This window comes from Grus americana, chromosome 7 (genome assembly GCF_028858705.1).
Source record: "Grus americana isolate bGruAme1 chromosome 7, bGruAme1.mat, whole genome shotgun sequence".
Lineage (NCBI taxonomy): Eukaryota > Metazoa > Chordata > Aves > Gruiformes > Gruidae > Grus > Grus americana.
Genome location: NC_072858.1, coordinates 18422105 through 18443384, shown reverse-complemented (window position 1 = coordinate 18443384; position 21280 = coordinate 18422105). Strand labels below are relative to the sequence as shown.

At 36.5% G+C, this 21280-nt stretch overlaps 1 protein-coding gene across 2 annotated transcripts in view; it reads left to right on the top strand.

The window, feature by feature from the left end:
• Window positions 1-21280, top strand: part of MYOF (myoferlin) — a 70777-nt gene that overhangs the window by 6862 nt on the left and 42635 nt on the right. For both annotated transcript variants that reach the window (XM_054832102.1, XM_054832101.1), the window contains exons 3-12: window positions 380-471; window positions 11155-11263; window positions 12562-12646; window positions 14824-14984; window positions 15510-15638; window positions 16303-16365; window positions 16478-16528; window positions 18101-18131; window positions 18609-18724; window positions 19971-20097. In XM_054832102.1, the coding sequence (XP_054688077.1) occupies window positions 380-471; window positions 11155-11263; window positions 12562-12646; window positions 14824-14984; window positions 15510-15638; window positions 16303-16365; window positions 16478-16528; window positions 18101-18131; window positions 18609-18724; window positions 19971-20097 (964 nt within the window). The remainder of the gene's footprint in view (window positions 1-379; window positions 472-11154; window positions 11264-12561; window positions 12647-14823; window positions 14985-15509; window positions 15639-16302; window positions 16366-16477; window positions 16529-18100; window positions 18132-18608; window positions 18725-19970; window positions 20098-21280) is intronic.

The following is a 21280-nucleotide window of genomic DNA, read 5'->3' as shown; positions in this document are numbered from 1 at the left end:
ACCTACACATATTTGTCTAAATTCAGCAGCAACTGACTTCAAGCAGTATTGCAGGGGAATAGTATCAGATCTTATGAATGATAAGAAAATACTTATGTTAGTGTGAGGAAGTGGAACTGCAAAAGAGGTTATGGCTCAGTAATAAACAACTTAGTTCTTTTTCTGTTATTGTTACTAGTAACTAGCAAATCAAGAATGTGCTGTGAGCATGTTCCCAGATTTTTAACTCTGCTTTTGCAAATATAAGTTGTCTGATCTGTCTCTTTCTAAATGCAAAATTTATTTCTGAATAATTTTGTTGTATGTGCTACTCTGCTGTTAATTAATTTACATATAACTTGTAATTATAATTTGGTTTTGCTCCATTTGTTTTGTTCAGATTCTTGAATTTGACTTGAAAGGAATTGCTCTGGATATTTCATCTTCCCTGACAATTATTGTGAAGGATTTTGAAACAATTGGACAGAACAAGTATGTTCGGTTTTGGGAGGGGGGGGGGTGTTCCAGTAGTAAACACAACTTTCAATACAGAAGTCTGGGGGAAAACTGATAGTTGCTGGAGAGAAATGATGGATGCAATTAGATGGGTTTTGATGCAATACCTACTTCCAGCCTATAAGCCAGTGAGCTTTCTGTCCCTCACCAGCTGGATTGTTACTCTGAAGCAAAGAGGCAGCTTTCTTTTTATACTTAATTTTAGACATGCTGAAGCTAAATTCAAGGAATGTTTTAGGCATTTAAGGCAGAATTCAGGTAAAATTTAGATCCCTTCACCTATTACTGTAATTTGAAAACCACAGCTGCCATATTTCAGTTGGTGCTTACTTGTAATAAAGGTCCTTCTGTAACTAGATTTGTGCCACTACAGATAGCTGGTGCAGGTTGTCATCTTGCAGAATGGTGCAGGGCAGTACACAAGACTTCTATACATAAGTGTCCAGAAGGAAGTTCTGAAGAACTCTTAATTGGCATTTTCAGAGCACAGCTAACACAAGCCACCAAAAATAACAAAATGCAGTTAAGGCTCTTGACCATCTTTAAAAATCTCTTTCAGAGGCTATATTTTATGTCACTTATTTAAGTCTTGCCTAGGAAGAGGGGAAGCCTAAGTTCAATTTCCGATCTTGTCTGGAGGGATTGAAGTCCTAGACTCATCTCCTGGGAGAGTGACCTAGTCGTCAGGATAAATAAGTTGGATAAAATACAAAAATTGTCTTGGGAATGGAATCTGGGTTTCTGGTTTTCTTGAGTGTCGTAGCTAGTGGGATCTATGAAATGTCATGTTCCTTCTATACTCTTCGTGAGTTCTCTGCATGGTCATTAAAAATCTTGAACTTGAAAATAAAAGTAACTTCCCCAAGATCAGCTTGCAGAACTCTTTTTTTTTGATGTCAGATGCTAGAGTAAATTCTCTCACACTGAGCAGGGAAATGATTCTGTCACCAATTGTTGGCTGTTATAAGCCTCAGGCTCGTTGCATATATGGAAGACTGGCAATGATGTTGCTTATATTTTAAAAACATTGTTTAAAATGGATTGAGGAATTTTTCTTTGGCTGGTGGTTTGTTTTGTTTTATTGGTTTTCTTTAAAAGAAAATATGTAGTTTGATATTAAGAGTGTCTTCTGTGAAAAGTAAATTGAATAACCTCAGCAGAGGAAGAAAATGGATATCTAGCTTCCCATTCCTTAGAGGAGGACTCTAGACTGTTATAAAAATGGGGTGGGAGGCTGCTGAGAATTTCCTTTTCTGACATTCACTTCTTGGAAAGGAAAGGCAGACACTCCTACTATCAGTAAAGGATTTAGAGTTTAGGTCTTCAGCAGATAGATATACCCATTTTCATGATGCCCCTAACATATAGGAGTTTAGGCCTCTTTCCCTCCTGCACCATTTCTGTTTTGGTTAGTGCTGTTAGTGCATGTCAATAAGCTTGAATCCTACTCCAAAAGTCTAAACTACCAGTGCAGTATGAACAGCACCTATATACCTAAAAGTGGGTTCTGCATTTTTCAGACATCTAAAAACCAAGTATCATGGGATCTAAGGCTGCAGATCTTTTTGTGTATGGTTTTTGGGGTTTTTTTTGTGAGAGGCTAAAGTAAAGTTTCATTTGTGTAGTTGTTTGTTGAGTCCTCAGTGTTCAGAGGACTTCTTATAGTAGTAAGATGCTTAGTTTTAGTTTTGACAAAATCAGGTTTTATTGTTAATTTTAGAGAACTGAAGATAAACAGTAGCTATACCTATGTGTACCTGGAAGGCTATCATGCAAAACACAAATAGTTTTCCTTCAACTAAAAAATGAAAAATATATAGTTTTTCTATGCATGAAGTAATTATATCAAAAAAGATGCACAGATCGTATGATTTTCTGGAAATGATTTTTTTTTTTTTGAAGTTTACTCTTGCTGCTGAAGACACTGAGAAAGGAGCCACCTTGAATTGAAGCTTCTATTTCTATATGAAAGGAGACAACATTATAAAAAGTTTTAGAATACTGAAATGCTGTCAGGTGTCCATGTTGGCATGTAAACATTTTTTGTATGTTTATACTCCTACAGAATAGGAACATGTAATAAGTAAACATATAAGTAATTAAGGTGTCGTGTCTGACTAACTTTTAAGAGTGATCTTTGTATTTTTAAAACTTTTTTAATATGAATATATTTGTTCCTGTGAATTGAGTTGATAGGACCTTTTAACTGTGGCCATTGAAAAAAATTGTTGTCATGAAAAATTACAATTATATATATGGCAACACTAGAATTCAGTTAATTCACATTCTATTAAATATATAAATATTTATGCATAATATAAAACTTTAGTAAAGCTGGAGGGTACTTTTTGTCATTTCGACCTGGACTTTGAGGTTCCTGCTGTATTTGTGATGAAACAAACACATAATGCAGACTCTAACAAGTCTTATGTGGTTCTGAACATAAGATGACAGAGATTTAAAAAAAAAAAAAAGTATCTGGAGTTTTGTAGGATTTAAGCTTTAATTTAATATTCAAACTGGAGATGTAGAGGATACCTTAAAGCAATGCCTGCAGATCATTTCAATGAAGAAGACATAAATTACTGGTTGAAATTGGTAGCAGCCTCTCGTGTTTTGCATGCCCTTTGTTTTATGGCTCGTCACACAGAAATAAACCTGGTCCCTAAAATCAATTGCAGGAAAAGGGTAAGGTCTTGGGTGGTGGCAAGCTAGTCAGAAAGCTTTTGTTTTAGATAATCTACAGCAGGGATAGAGTGTATACTTTGTGTTGAAACATGCTTGTACTAAAAGCTCTGGCAAACTCTAGGAGTTCTTTCTTAAGGCACATAACAAGACAAAGGTTCATCAATGTGTTTAATCTTTAGCTATCCCATAGTGGCTAAGATCTTCTGCCTATCTCTGCTTAAATCATAGGATTTCTGTCTAAAAAGGTAAGTATATACATTTGGACAAGCATCACTAATAGAAGTGTTTTTTTTTTAAATCTGTGCAGAAAAAAAGAACAGCTTATCAAAAGTGAGATGCCAGTTCCCTACTTCTTTGTATAAAGTCCTAGATTTTAAACAAGGATCTGTTTCTCTGTTTGCTGCGCTCTCACGCTCTCTCTTTTCTGTCAATGCCAAGTAGTGTTGGCTTGTTACTATTCCGAAAGGGAGTATGTATGATACGTCATCTTCTTTGCCTTTTTTTTTTTTTTTTTTTGGAGGAGGGGGCAAATTTGGATGTTTTATGACACTGAGCTAGGCATACATTCATATTTATTGATAGCAGTCCACTTCCATTGTCAGCTTTTCTTTACTACTTTCTGCCTCCTCCCAATACGTGAATTCAGTTTTTTACAATACTCTAACAGCTCTGTTGTAAAATCACTGTGAGTCAAGCCAATGCCCTCAGATCTCTCATTCTTGAGATTCCTGTAGGTCAGTAAAGCAGGAATGTTCTGCATGCCTCTAAGGAAATCCCAGAAATCACAAACTTGATATAGGAAAGCTTGCCAGTAATCAGAATTTTGTAATGGATTTTATAACGTATCAGAAGATAAAGGAAGGTGCTTATCTGAAGTCCCTAAAATGTTTCTCTGTTCATGGGTTCAAAGTTAAGCAGGCATATAGGGTTTTTTTTCTTTCAAACCATATTTGTAAATATCATCTGGACTCATATTTGTAGTGCTTAACTGCCAGCTTGTGCAAATGCCTGTTTGTTTTGCTTGGGTTTATGCACTGGAAGTTTTCCATGCTCAATTTAAAAAGTAAGCCAGTAAAATTCTTTGGGAAAATGACTTCCATGTATGGAACTGTGTGAAAATATATATGGTCCATACCAAAGACTGAGAACACCTTCAAAGTAAAGCTCTTTGAAAATAACTCCTCAATACCTGTCACATATTTGCAATGTGTGATGTGTTTGGAAGGGCTATTGGCAGGGAAACAGGATAAGGGGGTGAGAAGAGGGAAACACATGGGTAACTTCCTGACCTTAACAAGATAATAGGAAATGTCATCTTGGATTTCTTTTAAAGACACAAAGCACTGTAACAGCAGAAGAGATTTGGTGTTAATGAACATTCACCTTTAGACAAAGGAGCAAATGAAAGAGGGAATGTGGAGTAAGTTTCCCACATATTACTTGCATGTATGCATAACCTGTATTTCTGTAGAGTTACTGATTCTATTTACTAATACTGCGTTTGAGAGAGATTTAGGACTACCATATCATAGTTTTGCCATTCTTTCACAGTACTACCATATTATAGTTTTGCCATTCTCTCACAGTATGCTATTTTAACACTTAAGAAAAAGTCTATAGTTAGATACATGCCTGCAGTGCTGCAGCATTCCAAAAAAGATGCTCGGTGGAAGAGTGTGCAAATGACACTCCCTTGCTTTGTCTGCATGCTAGTTCAGGATTGGAAAGATGGAGTATGATGCGTACCTAAGGTCCTTACTACTGAGAGCTATTATAATGACAGTTTAAAAAAAGGGGGGGGGGGGGAGTGGAGGAGTGAGGTCTGGACAATTTTGTATTATTTTTTACATGTAAATTTGATGTGGTTAACTGAACTGAAATCTTTCAGAGGTAAAGGCCCATTATTTCAGAAACCCAGTGTTTGCCATGTGCTTTTGATGTTATTCATGAGTAGACCCATTAACTTGGGAGCTGTATCTGGTGTTTAAGCTAAGTGGGATTTGAGTCTAAATCAATAATCTTTTCTTTAGATGTTCATGTTTTTATACATTTTACTTTAAAGTCTCAACTGAATTGGGATTTAGTTTTTGAGTGTAAAGAGTACATCTAGGGGACTGTGTTGCCCAAGAAAGAGCACTGAGAAGAAACTACACCATGTAGTTCTGGAGGAAAATAAGCAGTGGAGATTGCTGTTGTTATTTTCAAAGTAGAGATAACTTTTGCTCAAATGTTCTGCCACCATTCTTTGCTGCATTGTAGGCTAGAAGCAGAGCAGTGTGTTTCTCAACCCAACTCCCTTTCTCTGGCTGCTCACTCACAAAGCTCCTAGCCAATACACACTCTGCTGATTCCATGCAGTGTTACTCCTGACTTGGTCCGTTGCTGCACCTAAGAGGTGACTACAAAACCCATCGTCCCCTCTAGAACAACACAGCAGAAGGTTGCAATAAGCCATGCTTTGTTACAGCTCCTACAAACTTACATAGCTGTCCATCCAGCCCATTCTTATTCTAATGCAGGACGATAAGCAGCACAGTGGATGTTGTTCTGTTTTTGCACTCTGCCAAAACACAACTCATTGCTTTGGCAGTTTTCTGTAAATCAAGCCTGAAAGATCATTTGAATATTTTCCCTTTTTTTGGGTTTTTTTTTTTTTGTTTGGGGGGGGGGGGTTTGTGTGTGGGTTGTTTGGGTTTTTTCCTGGAGATAGAATTTACTGCTTCATTTACAAGATCACTAAACTTTTGCAGATAGAGCAACTAAGTGCTCTTCATGGTAAAAAGACAGAGTCATTGGAAAAGATAAATAAAGCAAACCACACTGACATGTAGGCAGACAGACCGTCATTGGAACAAACTAGAGAGGACTCATATGATCCATGCTTAGCTAGATTTTCCAGCATAAAGATGTTTGAAAAGAGAACACATCTGTTTTCTATTATGTTTAATACTGTTAGTGGAAAGATTTTAAACTTTTAGAACACAAATCTTTATGCACTTAAAAAACAAATGAAAACCACCCAGTAACTTCAGTTGTCCCTGTGAAGTTAAGAAATAAAAAAAATGTTAACAGGAAGTTACAGTTGTATCTGAATGAAGTGATTTTTATTCTATTTGAGAGTTGGGATTATGCGTTTCCCCATGATCTTTGCGTAGTTAGTAACCTAGCGACACAGAGGAAAAACAGCTTGGGCACACCCTTTTCTCAAGCAGAAAAATGCAGGCACAAATGAATAGTGCAGCAAATTATTTAATCATGTTTAAGTATTTTCCGTAGTTAAATAATTTATAGATTGTTTGAATCCTCCTACAGCTGTACCCTTTTGTGTGGATTCTTTTCCATGTCAGCGTGGCTGTGCGTAGTTGCAGGTTTTCTTTGCATACGTTGTATGCAAGATCCAGCCTGGTTAAGGTTCAGTTTTGGGGTTTTCTGCCTTGTACAAAATATTATCCATAGTTTGTTTCTTTTTAAGAGTTTGTTCTTACAAAGAGTCTTATCAAATAACTAAAGAAGATGAAAATATTTGGTTTGCTCTTAATAGAAATTTCAAAACACAGCATGAATAACAGAAGATAGGAGTTGGGTCTTGTAGCACAGAATCTATAATGGAACATATACACTGAGAAAGAAAGGTTGAGTGTAGCAATTATAACGGCAGTGTGGAATCAAGTTTGCTGATGAGAATAATCAATGTAAACCTCTGCCAAAATAAACCCTTAAAAATAAGTCTAAAGAATTTAAATGCTTGACTTTCAGGGGGTTAAAATCACTGGGCTTCCAGTAGAAGTAGCATGTATGCAGCTGGAGGATGTGATATGCTAAAGAATTTAATATAAATTGCTACCTTCAAACAGAGGAGGAGTAATAAAATGGTTGGTACTGTGAATTTGCATTTCCTGATCCAGGCATGGGTGTGAAGTTTCACTTCTCTTGGTTATTTGGGCAGCTAACAGGAAGTGCTAACCACAGCACTAACGGATTAATTGGCTTTGGCACAAATGGAACACTGTGTTTAACAGTTGGTCATCAGTAGTTTATTGATTTCATGCTGATAAATGAAGTATTTCCCTTTGATTACTGGGGGAAAAGTATCATAAGCCTAGTACTGATAAGGTATATTTGAAGTGGTTTAAAATCTGCTTCTAAATGTGGACTTTGCATTTATCTTTGGGGTCTTATTCAGTGGTAGACCAGAACGTTTAAACTGCTTGTGGCAGGACATGTTTGTTGCTTTACTTCTGCAAAGCTGGAAAAGTTTAAGAGACTTGGCTGACTTGGCACTATACGTTCACAAGTCTTAGGGATGGCCAAAAAGGTACTTAAGCAGAGTAAGAAGCAATACTCATTTGCTGTCTACTGCCAAAACAGCTGATGATCAAAAAGTCACTATTCCAAAACTAGAAGCTATCCCATTTGATGGTGTCAGAGATCAGTGTTGATCTGCAATTAAATGGGCAAATGTTGTCTGCTAGACAAGAGGAAGAAAGCTGAAATAGCTCCAGCAAAGAGCAGTGTCCTTTGAGGATGAATAGGTGACAGTCTCTTCAGCTGTGCTGAAAGGAAAGGACTGCTTATCACCTTGAAAGTCATGACTTCAGAGGGAGATTGCAAGCAGTCCTGCCTGAAGGTAAAAAAATCTTCAGAATTCAGAGGAACACAGCAACTTCACAGTACTTGTGCAGAGAACTGGGGGTCTAGTTATATATCAGAAGTGAGTACAGCAGCAGACCTTGCAGCAAAGCATTAAACAGCAATGAACTGTTATTGGACGTGGTGTCACAACAACAGCTGCTGCTGTCTGACTTAGCTGACTTGGTCTTACCTGACTTAGTGCAAAGATTAGAGACCTGAAAGAAGCATCTCAGAAAAAAGGCTTTCTCCAAGACTTGTATAAATGACAAAGATGAGACCTAGCGGTGACCTTGAGGCATTCCTTGTTAGTTTTGAAAATATTACTTCAGCTGTTAAATAGCTTTATGATCAAAACCAGACTGGACATGGTCCTGGGCAACCTGTTCTAGCTGACTGCTTGAGCAGAGAGATTGAACTAGATGATCTTGAGTGGTGCCTTCCAACCTCATCAGTACTGTGGTTCTGCTAAGGGAGGGGTGAAACATCCCAAATCCAATGAACAGGACCATATTGAGGAAGGCAAAAAACTGACTGCCTAAAGTTTAGAATTTGGCTAAAGCGTAGAAGCAGTAGTAGTATATAGGCTGAATATTAGATTTCTCACTCTTGCTAGAGTGGAAAAAGACCGGAGACTATTGTTGCCCAACCTGTTAAAGGGGAGGGGGAAAAAAGGACTTGAAGCAACTAGTAGCAAGCAGGTAGTCTATGTAGCTGACTCCCTCTTCAGTCTTCTGAAGGTGATCAGAATCTTAAAAACAATTAACTATGTATTCAAATATGTGCATAGTTATTTGCACAGGACAGATGAGGATGTAGAAATGGAAATTTACGCTGGAAAATTTCAAAAGCATTACTGCTGAATGGCTGTTCTTGAGTTAATGTCACCAGATAGGAGGGTGTGGTTGCTGAAACAGTCATCCAGGTGATTTGAGACTGTGTGACTTATGAACTGAATTTCTTTTTGGAGTTAATGTAAGTCCTTCCAGCTGTAGGAAGAGTTCTCCATTTGCATATATTATACATGCTTTCAAAGCTATTAATGTTAGAAGTCTATGTAATAAAGAGAAAAATGCATTAAGCTACTTAATATTTTTCACTCTTAACTGCTTTGGGATTTGCAGTCATTATGGAATGAACCTTTTCTGCTTTCCTTTGACTGTTGAATAGTACCAGTGTCTGTCTGTGTGACACCTGCTCTTTACATAGAAAAGTTTGGTCAAATATAGAGGGAGATGTTCTCTTTGGTGTGTAATGTCAGACTTACTTGACTTCTCTATAACACCAATTTTTGGAATGTTGAAGCTAGAGGGGGGAAAAATAAAAGTCTTTCTATTTGAGAGAGATCATCTGCTGTTGTTTCCTGACCTAGGTAGACATTACTGTTTAGTGTAAAGATTTGCTACATCAAATCATAAACAATGTCAAGTAATACTACAGTTGGAGGGATAAATAAGACCACTGACTGTATATCTGATGTTCCAAATCTAGGTTTGTCTTGTGAGTTGAATGCAATTCTGATTGCATAACAGGAGAAATTGCTTCTTAAGCTCCCTAAAGTTGAGAAATGCATGGAGTCAGTGTTTCAGCTAACGTCCAGCTCTGTGCAACAATTTGTAATAAGTGAAAATGTACCTAGGGTTAATCTAATGCTCACTGAAATAATTAGGTGTATTTCCATTGTTTTTTAAAGGACACTGGATGAAGACTAGAATACTGAATCCAGGTGTCTGTTCAGTAGAGGTAGGAGAGGCAGGTGTTAGAAATGGCATCAGAGTTTTGGTTATGGTCCTCTTAAAGGTTAGAACAGCTTCATGCATTTCCTCTGCAGCATGGCCTGATCTTAAACTGCTTTTCACATCTAGCTCATCCTCTGTGTGTGAGGAATATGTGAGGCATAGCTGGTATATTATTGTGCTCTGGCAGTTTGGGGGGCAGAAATGAAAGGTTTGAGTAATGAGTCAAAACTATCAAAAAGACAACTCAGATTGCAGGAATGACATGAGCTGGGAAAGCAGAGTTGACTGAGGAGGTGACAGCACAAAAGTAATTCTAACAGGTCATTCAAACAAAGTGTAGTTATTTTTTGTGCACAGCTAAACAAAAGTTGTAATGTGTAATACCTGGAATGTATATTTGCAGGAAATTAATGTTTTATACTTACCTATTCTAATGTACTTTGCAAAAAGTAAATTGTGTTCTCATGACATAGCACCTGAGAGCAGCTATAATAATGTGCTTGCTCCATGTCAAAAAATGCCCTTGTGTCCTTAGCTTCTCCATGAAAAAGCACTATAATCTATTCAAAGGGACCTCAGTTAAGTTCTCTGCATACTCATTTTTTGTCCACTTTGGCAGCAAAGCTGGTGTTTTGTTTGTAAAACATGTTCTTTGTAATATTTACAGGGTGAAATTATCTTGGCGTTTTTTCATTGGCAAGAATCTCAGTTATTCCAATAATCCACTTCAGTATAGGAGTAAGCTGTTATTAATACTATGGGAATGAAATACAGTGCTAGATATCATGAGGCCAATGCCAGACTGTTAGAAACTTTGCCTAAAAGAAGTTTCTGTGGTTAAAAGTGCATGCAGTTTTCACTTTTTTGAAGAGGATGGGGGTGACAGATGTGATCCCCAAATAGGGACAAGTAGCTCAGGAAAGTCTACCACATAATGTCAGATCTCCTGGGCAGCTTCCTTTGGTACACCTCTCTAAGGCCATATCGAAACATTCTGAGAATTTAGACACAAGGAGATGAACCTGTTCCAAAATGTAAAATATGGGCAAGAGGAATAATTTTGTGAAGTCTCTAGTAAGAACATTGATTGCATTTTTTCTGTTTCATTATTTTCATTACAGAGATATATGTATGTCTTTTTGTGTCTCTTTCTGTGTAGTGTAACAGCTGTCATAGCTAGCTTTCACATGTTATTTCTCATCTGAGAGTTTGCAAAGCTATATAGGGAAAGAAAATATTACATCCTTTAGTTTACCAATGAGAATGCAGTGGCTGAAACAGGTGACATGGCTATTGAAAGTTTTTCAGAAGATTATTTTCAAAAATATGCATACAACTTATTTAAATTTAGGTTTTTAACCTCTTTAACGTTAAAGCTGTGTCTTCTGTAAACACCACCAGCACATTTAACTGCAGTGAAACAGAAAATACAAATTAGCAGTACACAATCATTAGATAATGTTTGCAGTGATCTTTTGTTGTGTCTTGGATCTTCAAGTCATGGCTGGAGTTATTTGGTTAACTAACAGACACTAATAAAAAACAAAAGGGAACTGTTTGATGTATATTTGCGTTCTAATAATGATTTTTTTCTTCATTTCAGATTAATTGGCAGTGCATCCATAGCACTTAAGGATCTTGTGGGTAACCAAAGCAGATCTTTTCCCTTCAAACTCATACCTCTGCTAAATGAAAGGGGACAAGACACTGGAGTGAGTGGTTTACATTTCCTTATTTTGCTCTATTCTTGATCAAAATGCTCCAGCAACAGGGCTAATAGTGAAACAAAAATATTTTCAAGTTATTTTTACTTTATAAATTAAATGCTTGGAATTTTGTAGCAAAAGCTCCAGACGGAGGAAATTTATGACAAGATATAATTATGTCTATACCATCTGAATTTGTTTAATATCCTTTCAGTTAGATAAATTGTTTTCTGTGTATGTACTGTGTATTTGTATATATGTGTTATAAATATTTTGGGCCACAGAGTATGCATGGAAATCAGCCTGATGTTGAAAAAGAGCATTTTCCTAAGTACCAGATGGAGTTCCCATATGTACTTTTTTGCTGTATTCTTTCTAACATCCAGCTGTGTCATAGCACTGAATCTGGAAAGCACATAATCATGTACGTGTTCACTGCCAGCTCAGTTCAGAAAGTAACACAAGGACTTAACTTGGTTTAGCATGTGTTCAAATTTAACAGAGTTATTAACTGGTTATTAACTTAGTTACTAATGAAGTAGTTTCTAGAACTGGGACCTTACTGTGTTTGTGCAGTCTAGCTGTTAAGGCACTTGATATTGCATTCTAGTACACTTAATAATAAGAGGCTTTAAGGGTAATTTCAGTATCTCATCAGCAGTAGTTTAATATCGTGGTTAGTTGGTCACAAGGTTGGGCTTTGTTGCTGACTTCTCATGTCACTGTGGCAACTAGGAACAATAATGGTTTGTTCAATAATCCAAAACCACAGTCAAGCACAAAAAAGACAATTCTATAATTAGAATGGAAAATGACATACTGTTTTTCTTCCAGGATGGAGGTATGAACAAGCAATTAGAAGAGACAGGAAATTTTACTTATGGTTCAGACTTGTTATATTGTTGATAGTGTTATTTCTCACTGCCTTTGTTTTTTCCATCTGCAAATTTTGGATGTCAGCTAGTCTGCCATCAATATTGTGCAACTAAATAAATTAACATTTGTAGAACATCTTATATACTTGTATTGTGACAGATTTTTTCAAAATATAAACATAGTGGTTCCATTTGTTAGATATTATTTTAGACCCTATTCCATTAGCTGCAAATTGTGTAATCTTTATTGTTTGTACGTGTATATATAGCTTCCTAACAGTTTATTAGTTTACTAATAGCTGAAATTTTATTATAAACTGTGACTATGAATAGTTAACTGTTCACATACAGTGCTAGACCAACTCACTGCTTTAAATCAATTGTTGAGAATACTGTGTGCTACATAAAACCCCACGTATTTCTCTATAGGCAACAATTGATTTGGTAGTAGGATATGAGCCACCAGCTGGACCTGCAAATCCAAATGATCCAGGAGGGACCAATACACAAGAAGGTATTTCAATATTTTCTCAGAACATTATTGTTATAAGATCATGGAGAAATTTAAGATAAGGCAGGAAAGTGATTCAACAGCATTGTTCATCAGAAAAAAATGTAACCAGAAGCAAGCATGTCAAGACTGCCAGATAGTGATTTTAAAGAAATTAAGGATGATTCAGAGTGACAGCTAGGAAGAAAATTGGCATTTCCTAACATAAAATGGTCATCATTTTCTCCAGTGGAATCAGGTTACAAAAGAATGATGTTGCTTAAAAGCTTTTCAAAATGGCTGTTGTTTAGGAAAGAAAGGTTTTTGAATGTTCAAAGAAACTGCTATCTGCTGTAATGCTAGGGCTAACTAAAAAATCAGGGAAGTCACATTTTTTGAAAAATATATTCTATTACTTTCAATGTCAGGGAGCTTTGTGAAAAGATCTTCTTAAATCACTAAACTTCTTTTTTTTCCTGGAGAATAACTACGTTTTGAAAAACACTGTTGTATCTTATATTAGGCTTGAAATTTGACTAGCCTATGCAATATTGTGATCAGTAGGGAATATTCTTTGGTCTTGATATATCATATTAACTAGGCTTTTGCTGAGAGTGTTTTTGAGATCCTCTAGTTTTCCAGACTCTTGAAAGAACTGTGAAGTAACAACAGGCTTTTGCAGTAGACAGGCAAATAATTACCCTCACATCCAGGGTGTGTTTGTGCAGAGAGAAGTAAATGTAATAAATGTTATATATTTGAGGAGAAAAAAAAATCAGTTTGACCATTATCTGCTGATAGATAATAATATAAGAAGGAAAATTTGAAATGAGGAGTCTTCCAGGGGGAAATTTTGATTCCACTGACTTCACTAAGAGGTGTTCTTGGGAAGTGGAAGGATAGGTAATGCGAACACAAAAGCTGTGTGTTAAATTACTACACTTTGAAATAATTTTTTAGGAATGTGACCTTGGCTAAAAAACCAAATTGACTTAAATGAGATTATTTTGATAACTTTTTTAAAATGTACTTGAACTACAAGGTATTATAGGTAAACTAAAACATGGCAAGTTTTTAGTTAGTATCCAGCAACTGCAGGAAAATTATTTCAGTGCAAATCATAAAACATACCTTAGTTAATTATTGTGAATACGTATTTCCCATGAAATGAAATCACATCCCCCAGCTGAGATTGATACAGTTCAGTTTCAGAAATTAAAAATTAAGTGCTAAGTCAGGGTATGTAATCAAGCAGTTGCATGGATCCACCCAGGCAGATGGATTTTGAGAGCTGTAAGGGAGGTAGGGTCTTCTGGTTATAAAATATATATGTCAGTCTCTGTGTTTTTAAACATCTCTTACAAGGATCACTGACGACTTCGTTATGCAAAGTGATCATCACCTTGTATTGGCAAACTAATTCATAAAGTTAACCAACATTCTGTTAATGCTAACCATCAGAGACACAGCTTGTTCTTCCTGTAGACTTTACCATAGTCACTGTCCTTCAGTTAAGAATCTGGAGACACAAGGGAGTGATGCATTTTTCTGGTCTAGATATTTATGGATCCTGTTTTGCAATACTGGAATCTCACTGTATGATCCAGTATTGTAGTGTCATGTGGTTGTAGAACAGTCTTCCACAGAGGTATTGTGATTCAGAACTGTCAAAGAAACTTACTAAGGAACTTTAACTTATTCCACAGTTAAATGCTGTGGAGGAGGATTCAGAGTTTTATTTTGGATGGCAGACCCTAAATGTCTTCATGTTTTCAAGGTTCCAAAATAAAAACAAATGCTATGGTATAGTCTAGTCTTGCTGCTGGGAAACAGCTTCAACTGGAATAAAATTGATCACTTCTGGTGTATTGTGAACTAGTCTGGTGACAATTACAGCTGAACTGAACTTTGCTAAAACTTCAATCAGTTGGTTCAAAAAGTGTATAGGAATTATAGTAGATACTCTGCATCCTGATGAGGGACAGATCTACAGTTAGTTTGGTTAGGATGTAATTTTTTCTTAAGCAGGCTAAAATTACTAGCTTTCAAAAGGAGTTGGAAACGTGGTTAGCAAAAAAAAATTGTGAAATAAGATAATACAATTTTAGTGGAACTCTTGGTTATCAGACTCTTACTACTGTAATTTTAACATGAAGCTGTACTATTTGTTTATTAATTGCACTTTTTTTTTACTGTATGAGATGGGGAAGATGATGGAGGTTATGAAGATGGCTTGGATGGTCCAGTTCATGGTATCACACCAGCAGTTCAAAGTGGCACGAAGGAAGCCCAGCTAGCTAAACGTATCACCAAAGGAAAGAAAACACGGAGAATCCTTTCTAACAAACCACAAGATTTCCAGGTACTAGATTTATTAAATGTTGCACGTTCCCTTTTTCTGCCTGGCATGACATTGCTCCTTACACATAGCCTGAGCATAATTTAATGTCAGATTGTGCAAATCTAATGCATGGTAGAGACAATTAGCCTCTTCATTTGAAAGCCTGTATTTCAGAAATATTCTTCAAATTTGCCTGTTACAGAGATGTCCAATTTTGAACAATTCTGACTGAAATCTAGATGAACTTTATTTATTGTAGAGTTGTATAGATTTCAAACTACAATAGCAGCTTTAAAAATAAGTAGTAAAAGCAAGTAAAAAATTTTTTACTGCAATAAGTATCCCCAACTTGTCATGTAAAATTCAAGCAAAATTATATTTGCTATCATAATTAAGTTTGAAAAGTCTGTCTGGTCCATGTCTGCCAGCTACTTCAGGTGTTGGCTAACTTTTTTGGTGGTATAGGAAGAAATTGTTGTCACCAGGATGATAGATAATACAGGGAATGAATTAATACAAATATTTGATTTTTTATTTTTTTTTCAGATTCGTGTTAGAGTTATTGAAGGTCGTCAATTGCCTGGAAATAACATAAAACCAGTAGTCAAAGTTCATGTTTGTGGTCAGACACACCGAACAAGAATCAAAAGAGGAAACAACCCATATTTTGATGAAGTGAGTGGCGTTAGAACACTGTAGCTAAAAATGGAATAGGAGTGACCACATTTATGCACCCTTTCCTTTTCTTGGATATAGTACTAACTAGACTATAGCTGGGCTCGAAGACCAAACTTAGTGAGACATATACTATTAATAGAACAAATAAGTTAATGGATAGTATATTTATCTTTGTGCTGTCAAACTATCAGATTTATTCCTGTGGCCTTGAATTTCAAAGATGCAAATCGTTACAATCACTACCACCACTAGCCCTAAACAAGACCTTTTTGACAACAGAGATGACTAGACTTGGACTGAATATCCTGGAAAATGAACAACCTTTATAATTCCTGAAGTCATTCCCCTGAGGAAAATGTGAAGTGCAGAGCAAGAAGCAAGGGCAGTGCTGAAAGTTTGCAGCACAGCTATACCTACTGCATTAATTCAAATGGATGTTGTGACTGTCTTTTGTCTATTTTGTACCAAGTTTGTTTACTAAATTTATTTTTTTATTCTGCACTAAATTATAATATAATGTGTCCAGCAAGGAGGCAGGGTAAAAGTACTGTACTAAGCATGCTTCACAAGCCTCTTAAAATAATGTTTTTGCATTTTCTGTTCAGAGAATTATGAGTTTGTCATTTTGAGACAGGTTTTTGGTTTGTTTTTACCTTTACAGATATTTTTCTACAATGTCCACATGACTCCGTTAGAGTTGCTTGATGAAACAGTTAGCATTCGGGTAAGAAAAAATGGTGCATATTCAAAAGGCTGCTGGATGCATATAGCATTGTCTGGCCGTTTCACTATGATGTTTAGGAACATTCCTGTTTCATGTTTGTCTGTCTTTTTAGGTGTATGATTCTTATTCTCTACGAGCAGACTGTCTAATGGGAGAATTTAAGGTATGAAACAAATTCCATATCTTGACTAAATTAAATAACACCAGAAATTTTGTAAGTACTTGTTTTAAATGTTTAAATTTATACTACTTTAGCGTGGGGCCAAAGAATTACCTGATGATGTCTTGCTTCTCATGCTAGACACCATTTGCTCAAAGCATTAGTAAACAGTTTTCTCTGAGTAGAAAATTATTGTTAAAGAAAATTGTATAGTTTATATACCAAGTTCTCTAACTTGCATCCAAGAGAAAAAAATACTTACTAAAAGGTATCAGCCTGATTATTTAGTATGAGGTAGAGTTTGAAGAGATAATTTTATTAGGTATCTAATAGTCAGAATAGTGATATGTATGGCAGCATAATGATACATATTCTCAAGTGATGTGGGAAGGTGTTCCTTTGGTCAGAAGTTTAAGTAAAAGAGATAGTGGAAAAGTCTCTTAATTAAAGTAAATTCTGTGGTTCTGATGGTATTAGTGAGATTGTCTTTATTTGTGTTTGTTATGGTCAATACTGGGAGGTAGACATCTGCCTGTTGAATGTATTCCTAAATCAATACATACAAAGAATTCACATGACAATGGTAATGGCTACTGGGATCCCCCATTATAACATTTCCAATATCAGTGTTGGTTGTGTTTTCAGTTTGCTTCTTTTGTACTGCATAAATTCAGTAGGTCTCTAAACCAGCTTTTCACAAAAAAATGCAAGTGTGGAAGAGTGCTCTTTTCTAAATGAAGCAGTTTCTGCCACAAAGCTGGTTGCTTTTGCTTCTCACTGCTTATTATCTATGTAATTTCTAGTGATTCAGACAGTGGTCTATTGCTCTGTGGAGGATTGATCATTCACTAAGCAGGTGACAGCATGTCATTCAGCTACGTTCTGTTCCTGCAGGCACACATTCCAGGAGAAAACCCCAAGGGTATTTCTCTCTAGAAAATCACCCTTTCAGACTTTACCTGCAAGAAATACCAGCCCCAATTGCAATGAGCAAACATACTTACCTTCCTGAACATGTTTGAAATCTGATACAATGAATTCAGTTGTGGTATATGTGCAGTCTTGTCCAGATTTGACACACTGGAGGGAAAAATTGCCCATCATCTTTATAAAACAAAAAGGATATTATTCATTAAAAAACCAAGCTTCATTTCTGGAACTGAAGGATGAGATGTTGAGCAGGAAATAGAAACAAAAGAGTTCTGAAAAGCCTGTCTGAACATAAAATAATGGGGGGGAACATAGAAGACTGAAGAAGCAGTAAGTTGGCCCCATCTTCTGTCTGATAAATGAAAAAGCTGGGGATCTGAGGAAAGAAGAAAGTAACTACAGCTGTTGGTTCCAGTACATTTTTTGTTACATTTTCTTCTTGGCTGCTGTATCCATTCAAAATCCTTCACTTTTCATTGAAAAGGCATTTTCTCTTTCTCCTCCCAAGAATATGCTATGTAAACTTTCTTTTGTTTGTGACAAGAGAACTATGTAGTAGTACTCATGAAATCTTGAGAGGAGTTGCCCTAGCATTTTTCTGTTTTAGTATGTTTTCACAGGTAATACCTTTGATCTTTATTTCAGATTGACATTGGCTATGTTTATGATGAGCCTGGTAAGTAACAATTACTTCAGAGCTTCTTTCCTTGCTTGAAACTTGAAGTTGAAACATTTCATTAAATTTCTGAAGTAAAAGAAGAAAGTTAATGGAAAGTTCTTTGAGATTGCTGCTCTAAGTATTAACTTAAAAAAAATTCCAACAATATATAACTCCTTTCAGTAGCTTCAAGATGAAGTACAAGCACCTAAAATTTGGCTATTAGTTTTGGTATCAAAGACCTAAAATGTGAAAAATAATGCAAAAATATTTTATAATTATGTCCCTGAATTAGTATGCCACAACATTTTAACACCACTAGATTTCTTGTTTTGAATGGCCCTACTGAGACCTGTCTAGGACAGAGTAAATTTTTTTAAATAATTAGGTTTTGGATAAAGCATGCTTTTGGAACGGGTGACTTTGATTTTATGATTTCTGCCATTTTGTAATAGATATTATTTGGGGTGGGTGGTGGTGTTTGTTTTATTTTAGGCCATGCAGTCATGAGAAAGTGGCTTTTGCTGAGTGATCCTGAAGATACAAATTCTGGAGCTAAAGGCTACATGAAAGTCAGCATGTTTGTCCTGGGAACTGGAGATGAGCCACCAGTAAGTTTCATTTAAGTATTTTTCTTCCCCTCTCCACCCCATGGATATTCATGTCGCGTCGTGTGTCGTGTCGTGTGTCGTCCCCCCCCCAACATTTTTTGACTACTGTATATTTAGCAGTATTTAAAAGTAAGACAAGATTTACAAGTTGTTTCAAGGGTATCCAGTACTAAGTGGCTAACTCAAAGCCTGTTTTGTTATCCTGTCCAATTAAGCAACCTCTAGAGCAGCTCTGGGTGTGTTTATCTACCATTTGTAGATACTTCTTCACATCCTGGAAGAAGTAGAGATGTGTTAGCCTGGTGTTGCATGCAAGCTAATATGTAATTTCCTTAGCATAGCTAGTCAGGCTGAGCAACATATTGATACCAGTTCCAGGACTAAGTCAGGAATGTTTCCACTACTATATAATGTAGACAAGCCCATAGAGAAACCTGAGTACCAGAAAAGGTCCAAATATTTGCCAGGTGAAAATCAGACCCATCAATAGTTACAAGTTAGGCACAAGTAATTTGATGCATATGAAAGCAGTAGGTAGTTTCAACAATCCAATCCTTAACTGTCTGCTCTTCTGTCAAGGTAAAAACAGGCCCTCTCTTCTGTGTGATGATTTTCTTACTTGACCGTTGTCTGTAGTTTAAGTTCTGCTGCTCTTTCTGCCTGAGTCTTTTGCATTCTGCTACTCCTTAGTTAAATATAATATGGTCCCTGGAACCACAGAAGATCTCCTTCTTGTTCCATATTAACTCTTCCTTTCTGCTATCCTCATGATTCTTGAAATCACAAGGGTATGTGTAGTTATTTGTGGTGAAATATTTTATTTCCTATTTATTTTTAAAGAAGGAAGCAGTAAGTTCTGGTAAATTATATCAAAGTTGTATGCATTTTCTCATTGCAATAAGATGCCTTATCACAATACTCATCTCGAGATGAGTATGAAAATTGCATGAAGTTGGCATTGTACGAGTGCCAAAATGATCATCATCTGATGATGATTTTAAAAGTGTGATTACAATGGGCTCCTGCAATTGAGTACTTTAGAGATAAAAATGTAAGTAAAATAGTTTAGGTAGAATTAATTTTTGTGTCTTGATAATTTGATAAAATCACATTCCTTATAATAAAACTGACAATGGTTCTATCTGAAGAGTATTGTTGGTACCAGTTTAACTAATCACCTTAATTCTGTACATTAGTCTGTCTTTCTTACAGTGGTACATAATGTCTGGTATGTATCTCCCAACAGGTTGAAAAAAGGGAAAGAGATAATGAAAGCGATGATGTGGAGAGCAATCTGTTATTACCTGCTGGAATTGCACTTCGATGGGTCACTTTTCTTCTCAAAATCTACAGAGCTGAGGACATTCCGCAAAGTATGTAGCTTCTTACTACTTGTCCATCGGTGTATTTGCTTACCATTAGAAATATTTCTAGTTAGCTCTTCAGAAACGTTCCTTGAACATAAAACATCCTGAGTGTTTTACATCGTCACTTGAGCCATTCTGTGATGGCTTAAGTAGCCCATTTCAAGTCCTTTGGTAATGCTCAGTAAGTCTACTTAATTCTTGTAATGGATAATTTAATGTGTTACCTGTTAGATTAGTAATGTTCATCTGTTGTGGAGTGGGCTACACAGCTTCAGGTAGTGGGAAAGGGTCATCTTTGTTAGCCCTTCTCCAACCGCAGAAGTTACACGCAAGTGGCTACCATTCAAGTACAGTTGATGTGCAGAGAAGCTGGATGTTCTGTGCATGTCTAGCTCAAGTATACAGTGCATGTGTCAACTTCCTGTTGGACTCCAATCTCTGCCCACTTTCAAGAGGTTATCAAACAGCTGCTTTCCTGTAGCCCTCTTTTCCAAGGCCATTTACATCCTAGTAGATAAGTAGTACTGCTGATGCCCCCCTGCACCTTCCTCTTCCCAGCAATCCATTAATTCTTCTTCACAGGTGCTCATAGCTGCAGCTATTTTGCAATGGGGGAAAGGCCACAGGACTGCTGAAATCAGCCAGCCGCTGCTGGGATGGCCAAGGCAGTCTGTCTTGCCAGCAACCTGCTCCTCAGTGGCCACAGGAAATAAGTAACTAGGAACTGGCTGTATCCCAGAAAGCTGCATGCAGTTTGTGGGCTGTAAGTTGAGCACTATAAGCTTAAACAAACAGCCTTGGAGGGCAGGGGAGCTTTTAAGCAGTTTGACCTTAATTTGTTTAGTGAGATTTTACTTGTGTTGGCCCTATATTGCTGAGACAAAGGCTATTTCTCTCATTATATGCCATATGTGTTTTCTGAGAGAATATGGGTGGCTTTGTATCCCTTCTTAGCATAATTTCTCACCTATATCTGTGACAACAAATGACAATGTCTACAGGTAGAGGCATAATATTTTTCAAATACAACTATGCCTCTAAATTCAGGAGCACATCAGCACTCCTTCTGATGTTTCAAAACTTTATATTCTTGAAATTGCTCCTAAGCCTAAATTCTTCATTTTTACCAGCAAAACTGTTCGGAATTTTGTTTATCAGATTAGACTTTACCCTACCTAGATTTGTAAGC